The 12,151-nt window shown below is 46.3% G+C and overlaps 1 protein-coding gene across 1 annotated transcript in view; it reads right to left on the bottom strand.

Moving 5' to 3' along the window:
• Positions 1-634: 634 nt before the first annotated feature.
• DPH7 (diphthamide biosynthesis 7) overlaps positions 635-12,151 on the bottom strand; it is a 16,907-nt gene continuing 5,390 nt past the window's right edge. Inside the window, exons 3-10 of the mRNA XM_025203005.1 lie at positions 11,074-11,216; positions 9,886-9,973; positions 7,888-7,982; positions 6,600-6,772; positions 5,776-5,848; positions 4,335-4,400; positions 3,955-4,127; positions 635-2,689 (exon numbers count right to left, since the gene is read on the bottom strand). Of these exons, the coding sequence (XP_025058790.1) occupies positions 2,226-2,689; positions 3,955-4,127; positions 4,335-4,400; positions 5,776-5,848; positions 6,600-6,772; positions 7,888-7,982; positions 9,886-9,973; positions 11,074-11,216 (1,275 nt within the window). The 3' untranslated portion in view covers positions 635-2,225. The remainder of the gene's footprint in view (positions 2,690-3,954; positions 4,128-4,334; positions 4,401-5,775; positions 5,849-6,599; positions 6,773-7,887; positions 7,983-9,885; positions 9,974-11,073; positions 11,217-12,151) is intronic.

Here is a 12,151-nt window from a genome sequence, read left to right as displayed (position 1 = left end):
CAAATGTAAATTTGTGCCCCGCTATTGGCCAGTGCTAAATTATTCACACGTGGCGGCTAGTAATTGGCTCGCTGGCCATTTAAAATTCCGCGCGACTTCTGCCCAAGTCAAAGAGCTTTGAGCACGCTGCAGAGTGCCTCTGAAGTTATCTGACTTGCGGCTGCCGATCGATAGACTGATCACCTATCGTTCTTTCTTCCCATCGCCGAGTGCAACCCCAGACGTACCCCTTTCCCCGCCGGCTTCGAATTGCGGACGGATTAACTGGCTTGGGCCCCGCCAGCTGGAACAACTCGTGTGGTTGTTCAGACGACCGGACCACCTGCGTCGTGATTGCAAGCGGCGCGAGTAAAGTTTTTTGCAACCGATAAGTTGTGTCTGCCTCTCCATTCACCAGCCCGCCCTGACGTACGAGTGTAACTCGAGTCGGCCCTGGCCGTCCGAGACACAGTCAACGTACCCCTTGGTCTCAGAGTGAAACTTCACGTACCCCCTTTCAATGGGAAATTAATTAAATGTTTAGGCCCTTTGACCTGTGTTAGACAATGTATGAAATATATATCTCACGTACCCCCAGTTCAGAACCGCTGCTCTATATAAAGTATTTGTCAACTACTATAAATACAAGGAAACGTAACATTTAAAGTTGCTTTTATTTTAGAAACATCCAAAAAATAGGTTGGGTTTTTTTGTGTTTTTTTTTTTTTTTAAGTTTAACAAAAGCTCTTTTATTCACAATGCTGATATGCATCTTCATATAACAGTATTTGAAAAGGTGCTGTTCCAAACTACACATGTACCCTTGAGAAAAAGGGCCCTGCAGCAGTAAGATTAGTCAGTTCTGGACTTCAGTTCACTGTTGCAAATACTGTGTTTGTTGCTGGTGTTTCTTCCCTTTGAAAAAACTAATCATAACTCTCAAAGACAAACCATACAAACTAGAAATGACTTAAGTAATTTGAGCTGTTTTTTGGAGAAAGATAATTAGGAACACACAGGCAGTGTAATGTCTTGCTCATGTGTCAAAGTAAAAAGCTTACAGATCAACCTTAGAGTTCTGGAGCCATCCTAGGAAGGAATTAGGACTGCATTATTAATGCCATAAGCAATTTTTGCAAGACCAATGAACATTGCCAACAGCATTTGGAGACTTTTGACCTTAAATCTGAAACAGCTGTCGACCCTGGGTTGCTCCCGAATTACAGGTCTCTCCCTAGGAGTATTAGAAGATACAGATTTGGTGCAGGGTGGCATTTTAATAGTCTTTGCTGCAGCTCTAATACAGAGAAACTCGCTGTATAATCTAGGCAAAACTAGCAGTGCTTAATGATGGCGATAAAATGAACTTGTAATTCATGCAGGAGGCGTGGTGTTAAAAAACAACACCGCAAACACAGAACAAAACCAAACCACAATCAAGCAGAGATAGCAGAATCCTCACAATAACACAGCTCAGAATACAGTTCACTGGAGCTGCACTAGCATTCTGTTGCATCATGTACACCACTTCTTCCAGAAGAGATTTCTCTGTATGAAGGTCACTAAAAGCAGATGCCATTATCAGAATGCCAAACTTTGCATAGCATCTTCTTGTGGCACATGCTAGTTTACAAACAGATCATACAGCGAAGTAAGGCACAAGCCTTAACACCAGATGGGAACTCCCTTGGAACTTCAGAAAAAAAATCTGGTTATTGAATAGTTTGTGAGCTTGAACAAGTTCAGTGCTGCAGCAAAGTTCAGTTTTGTTTGTTTTGTGGAAGGAGAAAGGCAAATGGCATCCAACCACATCTCTAGAGAATAGCAAATAAGACTTACAAACAGCAGCTAGCCATTGAGAGATGAATTTCATGTCAGAATAAAGTATCCCTTGAAATATACCAGCCTCACCACAAATCACAGCAGTAGACAATTAAGTGGATGCACCCATCTTCAACTGCATCCCCCACCAAGGCAGAAACTAAAATTTTGGTTTAGTCAGAGTTGAAGACAAAATAGTGAAATTCTAATTGCTTTAAATTAAATAGTGCATGTCTGCAAACATTCAAGAACCCTGAGCTCCCTGGCAATAAAAAAAAGCTGATAAACCCTAATGGAAGTGAGACTGGGCACAGGCTGTAGGCTTAGCTCTTCATACAGAAAAATCTTCTGTCCCTTCTATCCAACAGACTTTCCAATGATGTCAGTGTGAACGTGTTCTCGGACTGGGATTAATATTTAATACTTTACTCTGAAGGGCTAGTTTGGCTGGTTTCCCATTTCCAGATGTGTAGGATGTTATCATAAAATGAACATGTCGCTACGATGCTGCTCTCTCTTTGAGCCTTTGCCAATTCAGCCTGGTCACACTTTGTGTCCAATCCCCTTTCATCAGGAAGCAAAAACTTAGGGTCTGGCCCCATCTCTGCTTTGACCTGTGAAGCAGGGTTTTCACCCCCCTCATCTAACACTACATCAAAAGTAGCTGTAGGAGATTCATAAACTATCTTCAGGTTCTGGACTTGGAGATCCAGCTTCTTGACTCCTGGATCTGCTCTTGCCCCTACCCCCTCAGAAGAGACAGTTGGGGAAGGGTCCTGTCTTACACCCAGCAGATCCCTTGGAGAGAGTCTTGACCAATCAGCTCCGTAAGCCAAGGAGTTATGCAAGACGTAAGAAGACAGAACGGTGCATTCGTCAGCGTTTTCAGCTAAAAATGAATAAATGGAAATTTGGTTGTGAAGCCCAGCCTGTCACAGCCTATCTGTAAGCTGGTCTAACACTAGCTACATTATGTAGGAAGTATTCCCCCACACCACCCTATGTGTTACTATTCTCCGTTACACAGTAGGAAGAATTAGACACATCTGAGAAATGAGGCAATGGTAGAAGGAAGCTTTCCTAGCCAGCTTCCTCTTGCTATCCTCACCTTGGCTCCGCTCACTGAACAGCTGGGAGAAGAGGATCAGTATGCGTGTACAGGCTTTATATAAGAAGCATTAAAAGAGGCTCAGAGAAGCATCAGGTAAATCAGTTTTACACAAAGCTGTCAAAACCCATCAAGGCCCAATTAAGGGATGTGACAGCCCTATAATTAATATAAACACATTGTTCAGAGCTTTTTCTAGTGCTGTTTTGGATTAGGACAATTGGAGGGTTCTTCATGTTTGAGGCAACCGCCAGCTCCTTGGGAGACATTTGTCAGCTCAGGATACACTTCCTGGAGTTACCAGGAAGCATCTAATAAGAAGACATAGGACTGGAAGGGAAGACCCAGGCCACCAAATCCAATCCCTTGAGGTTGCAACCAATAATGTAAGAGATATTTTAGTTCAAAAGACCATCCAAATTGGCTCTTCATATACACCTAAAGCCAAAAGCCACCCCTGACAAACTTAGGGTCACTATTAAAAAACAAAACACCATTGTATGCCCTAAATTGCCATTGATTTCTGTCCTACCTTTGACATCCTGAGAGACCTTGAATGAGTCGCTTAGACTCTCACTGGGTTCCTAGCAGAGGTGTACACATCACAGGTTCTATCAGATTACTTGTGATGTGCAGCTCCTCTAAAGCCATCGACACCAACAGTGTGTTGACATGAGAGATGAACAAACTGAACAGTTCTGTCATGGCAGGGACTCAAAGCGTTGATGCCATGACAGATGTGTTCAATTTGTTCATCTCTTATATCAACACACTGACACCAAGGCTGGCAACTGGTTTAACCCTGAGCATACGAGTAACCTCTACCCAGCCAGGACTCCAAGATGTTTCTTTACTATTGCTATGAGCACCAACACCCCCATAGCCAATCCCCAATAAGTTATTAGACATTTAATACTATTACTGTATTTCCACCACTCAGTGCAATAGCACCTACTGGCCCCTTTCATCTGTCGTTAGCAAATATGACCAGCAAAGCACTGTGGAAGAGGAAAAGCACATTCTTTCCTGCTCTGTTGAAAGCTTACCCAAGCTTCTTTGACAGTCAAGGATTTTGAATCCATTATGCATGCAGGCTGCCAGCAGTAAATGCTCACACATTGGGTGCCACTTCAGCCTCCAAACTCCCCCCTGAACATGGGTGTCTGCCAATGGCTGCTTCATGTTTCTGGTGTCCCACAGGAGAATGTGCTCGTCGTAGCTGGTAAACAGGTAAACATATGCAGATACCAAACGCTTTTCAGAGAATACAGCACAGAAGCAGCAAAAACAAGACCCAGCCCCCCACCACAAACAAATGTGTTTCCTTCTCTATTTCCCACAAGAACAGCTCCTGAGGAAGCAGTCAAACTGGAAAGACCAAGGAGGCTGAGGAGTATCAGATAAAGAGCAGCTGAAAGGGACTCACCTTCCTGTAGCCAGAAGATTCTCCCTGTGAGGACTACACTGAATGCTGCAGACACCCATTGAATGCCTGCAAAGGAATAGCCTGCATCAGCAAGGAAGAGGGCCCAAGGCAGGAAGGTAAACCCTTCATTCTTGAAGCTGGCAACCTTCACTGCATCAGTTTTTTGCAGTAGTAAAGGATGACCCTGAACCACAGAATAGTCACCATAATACCACACAAGAAGGAAGCAGGCACTTCTCAAAACTCCATTTGTGCCTGTTGCATCAAGAGAAGCCTACTGAAAAGCAAGGCTCCCTCTGCACAGCTCTCTACCAGGAGTGATGCAGATAACCTTGGAGAAAAGCAATGTATGGCACAATAGGACATAGGTTGCCAAAAAAAAATAGCTGCACCCCAGAGCAGCTTATACAGCTCCCTGTGACAATAAATTTGTAGCAATCAACTTGTCTCATTAGGATTATACAAGGAACCCAGCTGAGAGGAAGAGTTATATGCACTGCCTTAATTAGGTTTTGCTAGCTGGACTATACCAGCATGAAAGATGAATGTGAAAGGAGGGATGGGAAAGGGGAAAAAAAACAAACAAAAAGACATGCAAAACCTCCCTTAATTTAAAAAAGGCAAATAAAATTACTCTTGGAGTCCTTTTTTTAAGACCTGTGTCAAGTGCCTTCTTTTTAAAAATGATCCCCAACCAGTGCCACGTTAGTGCCCATACACCTTCCTCCTGGGAGGGCAGAAAGAAGAAACCAGCTTGGACGTGCATAGTGGACATATTTGCTGCCACCTTGTACTACTTACTTATGTCCCCTTCTCAACCCTAGTACAAACCTTGTGAGCTAGTTTAGACACAAAGCAAAACAAGACTCAAAGCCATACAGATCTGGGAAGAACAATCTGGTCCAATAAGTCAGCATTACCTATAGGTCATGGCAACAGAGGGAAATCCTGGGCTTATTTTGAAAGGACAGACCGGGGAAGGGGATCTGGGAAGCCACACACTCCCAAGCATGTGCATGGTATCCAGCTTCAACTGGCATCTTTAAATGGCACCAAGCAGCAGACATTTTGTTGTAGACATGGTAAGCGGGGGGTTAGCCAAGCCATTCTGCATAAAAGACTGGAGGCTATTCTAGACAGGGGGCTAGTCTAAAGGTCACAGAACTGTTTTGATGGCGCACTGCACCCCTGAAACAAGACAGGACTCTTGGCCCACCTCCTCCCACAATTTGCATCCAAATGACCTAGCACTCAAAATGCCAATCAATCAACTGGCCACAGTAGAACTAGAGGTGTTGGGGATAAGACCATAGCAATGTTGAACTAAAATGTACGCTATTTAACTGAATGCTAGTTATGTAGAGTGGGAGGAATTGAACACAAAATCAGGGTCAGTTCTGCATCCTCATTCAATGGCCAATTGCCGGCCAGGCTTAATTACCTCTCACTGGTGAAGATGGGCATCTCTGGGCTGCACCTGATGTCCCAACCCCTCAGCAAGCAGTCATCCCCACCTGCACAGGGTGAAAATAGTTTGTTTGGTTTTTTTTATGAATGCTATGTGGGAAGTCAGTGCAAAAAGCTGCATTCTAGGAAGCAGAGACCATTCTGACTGCCCAGGAGCCTGCTAAAAGCAGAGCGCAGGACCCTTACAACTGTTGCACACCATATAACTACAGCCCAACTTGCCTTTTCCAATGAAATAAAGGGAAAAGCCATTGCATGTACCACAAACAGTTTACTCCATGCATTTATTTGGTGCATTTTTACCCCAAGATCCGAGTACTTTGCAAACATTAGATGAAGCTCACAAGCGCACTGTGGGTGGCAAGTTAATATTAGGCTCCACTTTGCAATGGAAAAACAAACACTTGGAAATGAAGCAGTTTACTAAGGCTACATAGTGATCACCAAGCTGGGACTAGAACCCACAAGCCCTCACTTGCCATTGCCTGCTCAGGCTACAAAGCAATACTCCCTCCTTCGCAACAAATATTTTGGAGGGGGAAACAGCTTAATGGTCCCAACTTCTGCAGATTAGCTTTACCTACAATCACCCCCACAAAAAGTACTTTTTCCTCCAGCAGTAGTTCCACCATTTACAAGATGCCATGTTGCTGGCAAAGAAGCCAGAAGCATCATCACAATGCACAAGCCAAGGGAAGGAAGCAAAGGCAGGTTCCCTTGGAAGGGTGCTTTTTAAAGATTCATGCGTCTCCTTGAGCGACTGTTCCTCCCCACAAAAGCCTCCTGGTGCTCACAGACCTGAATACACGATTTCTGTGTCCCAGTAATTGAAAGCAGCAATCCAGGCCTCAAAGTCATGAGCCTTCCACTGACTGAGGACATGCACAGAAGGAGCAGATTCATCTACTGACAGTAGATTGAGCTTCCCCTTTGAATCACTGCTGATCACCCTCAGTGGGTGCCCGCTAGAACTGAAAAACACAGGGCCATGTTAGAGTCTTAAACATCTACATTTCCCAACCTTTCACCCAGCACCTTCTCTTTCACACTTAAAGCCTTATTACAGCCTAGTTTCACATGCAACCTGCATTATCTGCCTAGTAAGATAAATCTAGATGGGAACTGCAGTAGCAGAGCTTGAGCAGACACTGTTCTGCACACTTGCAAAAGCCCCATACCCCTGCTTGAAAACTTTAGTCCACACAGTCCAAACAGAAGTCAGCAGGTGCACCAAACTGACTAACTGAATCAAACCTTATGCATCTCTGACTGTTAACTGATACGGTTCATCCCTACCCTGTGGTACATCTGACTTCACATTAATAAAAGCTAACTACCTCTCACTGCCTAAACAGACAAGGTCAACTTCACAAGCCCAGCTCACAGTGGCTTGGAGTTGATTCATGAACATAGGTCTTTGGTCATTAGCAAGTTCCAAGGCCGCACTGAGACTCCTTAGGACAGCCATACAGCAGACCAGGACATCTCCAGCTTTGTTTTCTAGCCCCAGCCTTTTGCTTCCCCAAGTGATTAAGGAGTAGCAGCACCAAGAGCTCCCCCTTCCTTCAGGGCAGATCATGGCTATTCTTTCTTTAAAGATAAGGAAGGAGAGGAAAATTCCAGAGTGAGAGTTTTGTTTAAGTAACATGCATAGAGAAAGTATAGTGGACACAAGCACTTCAATACTAGGTTAAGTCAGCCCTACTTCCAGCCTTGTACTCAGTCCTCACCACTCACTCTTCCAAAACTTACAGGCCACACACAGAGTGCCAAGCCTTAGCATGATCCTACCCAACACATTTCAGTGTATTTCCTGCAACAGATTCTGCAGACATCAGCAATCACTGCTAAACAGCATCTCTCACCTTTCCCATGACAGGGGACACCGATGGAGGCTCAGACTAAGCAAACTTCTATAGCACATTGACGCTGATGAACTATTCTTTTATTAGCAGTTCCTAGGCAGAGACCCTACAGCAAAAGTTATCAGCATAAAAGGATACCTGAAGAGCAGCTCTAAGCATACTGAGCACACGGTAGTAATGAACGGTCTTTCACACGCTCCCCAATTCCTTTCCCTCCTCACCACTCCTCTCGTCCTGTGGACCAGTCCAGAGATAAGGCAAGGCACTGTGCTCCGAGGTCGACACTGCAGACTGGCTCCAACATGCAGCTGTTTTTCTACTGGAGAGAAAAGGAATCAATCAAGATTAAGACAACAGTAACTGGATGGGCACTATCCAACTACTCCTTCACAATTGAACACAGCTACCTCTGGGTCACCTTTTCAAAGGAGACTACAGGTTTGTAGAGGAGCAAGCATGTTAGGATCCTTGGCACTGGAGGCAAGAGAAATCCTGCTATAATGGCTAAGCTGTTCAAGTATTAACATACATATTGGGTAGGGTTACCTTATTTCCAGTTCCAAAAAAGAGGACACCTGTGGGAGGGGGTGGGAGGGCACCTCACTGCTGACCCGCAGATCTCTGGCCCTGCTGGTGCCCCTCACTCCCAAACCCAGTCCCCAACCCCTGAGTCATACTAGAGCCCCACATTTCTGACCCACAGACCCCTGGCACTGGCAGTGCAACCCACACTCCCAACCTACAGACCCCTGCTCCCCCCAGCCCTGCCCCCATCCCAACTGGGCCAGAGCACAGCAGCTGCAGCAACTCCAGCTCGTGCAGGTAGCAGCAGAGCAAGCCGTCCTCAGCGTGGGCTACAGGATGGAGGGGAGGCCTGTGGCACTCCCACCCTAGGCTGGGGCTCCTGCACCACACCAAAAGGGCCTCACCACAGCCACCACCCCGGACTGCATCTCCCGGCCGGTCTGCCCATAGCATCTCCCAGCTGCCCTGGCTCCCACCCTTCCCCTTGGCCCCAGTGGTACCAGCCAGGCCAAGCTCCCCACTGCCCCCTTCCCCTACCAGAGGAGCAGGTGCTTCCCTGCTCTGCCCTGCTACAGCCCCAGTGCCTGACCACCATCCCCCAGAGCTGCCAGGCTTCTGTCCCCCCTCACATACCCATCTCCCTCCCCCCCTTCCAGGACAGTCCCAAAGCCTGGCCCTCCAACTCCTGCCCTGATAAACTTGCCTGCATTCAGCTGCCAGGGCTGCTCCCACCACCCTGCCTGGCTGTATGCTGGCCACTTGTGTCTGCGCACGCAGACACATGTGGCTGCCTCTGCTTCCAACTGCCCCAAGCAGCTCCTTGCAAGCTGGAAGGCTGCCAGCTTGCAAGGGGAAACATGCAGTTTCCTCCTTTGAGGAAGAAAATACATGTTTTTCCACAAACAGAAAACCTGGGTCCCTGGTAAACAGGCACACTGCTATGGCAACCTGGGAAATGCAGTTCTATCAGCAAAATCCTTGACTTTTTTGAAATATGAAAAAATGTCTAGACAGAGATCAGATGACCCAAAAAGAGGACATGTCCAGGAAAGCCTGGACATATGGTAGCCCCAACATTGGAGCTCCTGCTCCTCCAGCTTCCCATTTCATCAAGTTTCACCACAACTCATTCCTCTCCTCACCCAAATCTCCAGCTCCCTCATTTCAGTGCTCACTGAAAGGCCCATTTAGCCACAGTGCTCCACCTTCCCTCAATGACTTCTGCTCTCTCCACTCCATTAAAACTGATCTCTAGTCCCCAGTAGCTTTTTCCTCACTCTCAGCCCCCAGTCCCTCTGCTCTCTTTAACTGTCTCCTCATCAAAACTCTCTCCTCTTTCAGCTTTCATGATTCACTTTTCATAGCACTAATTTGTCAGTGCTCTTTCAGCAGCTGTTCCATGTCCCTCACACAGATGATTCCTAAGCTTTGTTCTTGTTTCCCCTCTCATACAGATGGACAGAGATCAATTTAACACTGAGATATCAGAAGCAGTTTGTGGAATCACCAAAACAAAAAACATCACTTATAAACTATTATTTGTCCTAGGGTCACTGAAAGTATTGTGCAGCCACAGAGTTCCACAAAGCCATTCTCAGATTTGCATCATACTAACAAGCCTTTGAATGTTACTAATTTAAACATCAGCTGTGTTAAGGCTCTTTTCAGTGGTGATTTCCCTCCTAGCCACCTACCTCACTTCCAGCCAAGCAGCAGAGCTCCACAGCTCCTTTGGCATTTGCAACACCCAGCACAGGATATTCTGCAATAGGAACATGGCACCTGAAAGAGTAATTCATAACCAGGTCTTGAATAAAAAAAATCACGTCTTACATCAGAGAAGAACACAACTGTATCACTTCCAGCCCAGTACAGGATTGGTCAAATACTTTAAAAAGAAAATCCAAATCTCAGCCAAGCAGCATGCCAGGAACCTTCCTGGAGGGCAGTAAGAAAAGCTGCTGATGTGGACTGGCCAGGGGACATCCACTTTTATTAAACCCCTGCTCATAAACAACCTGATGAATGAGTGCAACCCTCTGCTCACTGACACAGGCTTGAAAGTATTGTCTTTAGTCCCCCTGCTCTAACCCCAGGAAAAGAGGGAGCAGTCAAGGCAGAGAATTGGAAGGCAGCTGTTCTCATGAAAGACTGAACCCAGGTCTCCCTGCTGGCTCCACAGTTCTCCTATACCTGGCCTCCGGACCTTGCTGACAGATCCCTCTCTTAACGTGGCCCCCTTGGCTTGCACAGCTCTTCATGCCTATTGGGCACCTAACTTCCTGGATCTCACTGCCATCAAGTGTATCCTTAATTCTGAACCTTTTTAATTAACAAAGTCTTTGCACCCCCGCTGCTACTTCCTCTCCAGCTCAATTTTCCTGATTCAGAGTGCTGACAGAGCTGCTCTTAGGCTGACTAAGCAGCAAGTACAGTGCAGCCAGGATGCCCACACTTACAGCTACCATGAATGACTACCAGAATTTTTACCCTAAAAGAGAAAAAATGATTCCAGAGTTGCTAAACCCAGCACCAGTGACCTTGAAGGCAGCTTATTCATTACTGTGGCAATAACAGCATGCCATCATAGAGAAAACAACCATTAAGTGGATACCACACAGAGGTGCCCAATGTTAATAGTGCCATAAGCATCTAACACAGGGGTGGGCAATTATTTCAGGCAAAGGGCCAACTACCGAGTTTTGGCAAGCCATTGAGGGCTACATGACAGGCAGCCAGGGAGAGATACATATACATTTTCTAAAATTTTTAGGGGCCCCACGAGCCAGATAGAATGGCCTGGCAGGCCACATCTGGCCCACAGGCCACATTTTGCCCACCCCTGATCTAACATGTCCCCTTCCCCACCCAGGCAGCCTTACCATTTGAGATCAAGAATGGCAGCAGTTTCAATCCTCTGAATTTCAGTCAATGGGATGAAGGGCTGTTCCTCATTGTAGTGATACAGGTAGAGGCGGCCCAGCCGGGTGTGAGGCTCATCACTCTCAGTGGAGCTTATGCCAGGCTGCATTGAACAGAAAGAAAGGAAGACTGTAGACTTGAGGCATTTTTCCCTATCTCCTCCGTATAGCGGAAGCTTCCCACTGCACATACCCTACTAAAAAGAGTAGCTGCAGATGCTGGTAAAAGTGCAGGTGATAAGGCCGGCACAAGACTGAGCTAGGCTTCATTGTATTTCATTCCCACCTCAACCAGGACTGTGCTGTGGGATCTTTGAAGAGTGCTTGACAATACATTTGAACTGCATCTCAAAGAGACACCCAAGTGAGCCTTACAATAGCAGCAGAACCATGGCAGGCCACAACTTAGTGTAGGCCAAACCATCCAAGTAGCTCCCCAGCTTCTTCCATGGGTTTGGCAGCTATCAAAGGAACCATAGCAGCCACCAAGCTGTGTATTTTAAAGCCACCTCAGACTGGTCTGCACAAGCCAGTTACAGCAGCAGCTGCAATGAGGACAAACCCCAGGTGCATGTTTTTCAGAAGTGCTAAATAGCTACAGTTCCAGCTGAAACCAATGAGACCTGTGGATGCTCGGAAAGCCTAGAGAGTCAGGCCACAAGCTTCTCTGGTCAGAAGTAGCTAAGAGATGTATGCATTGCTTCCTGCACCTCTGGGCTTAATGCAGCAAGTACTGAACAGTACTCCCCACTGCTCACAAAAGCTCAGAACAGGAAAAGGATTAGATTCTCACATATACTTACACTGACAAGGAGCTTAGAAAGGCAGAGTGAACAGATGTTTCTCTAAGAAACACAGGCCAATACATCCAACCTTGTGAAAGAGGCTTGGGGCTTTTTCAGAACCACCTTTGGTTTGGGAGCAGTGCACTGCATTTTTTCTGAAAGAAATCCCCTAGCTGAGCATCAGGTGGGAGCACTGGTCTTCTTGAGGCAGGAGTGCCACCTACTGAATTACCATAAGCACTTTGTGCTGAAAC

The sequence above is a fragment of the Alligator sinensis genome, unplaced genomic scaffold (assembly GCF_000455745.1).
Source record: "Alligator sinensis unplaced genomic scaffold, ASM45574v1 scaffold235_1, whole genome shotgun sequence".
Lineage (NCBI taxonomy): Eukaryota > Metazoa > Chordata > Crocodylia > Alligatoridae > Alligator > Alligator sinensis.
This window is presented reverse-complemented; position numbering and strand designations above follow the sequence as displayed.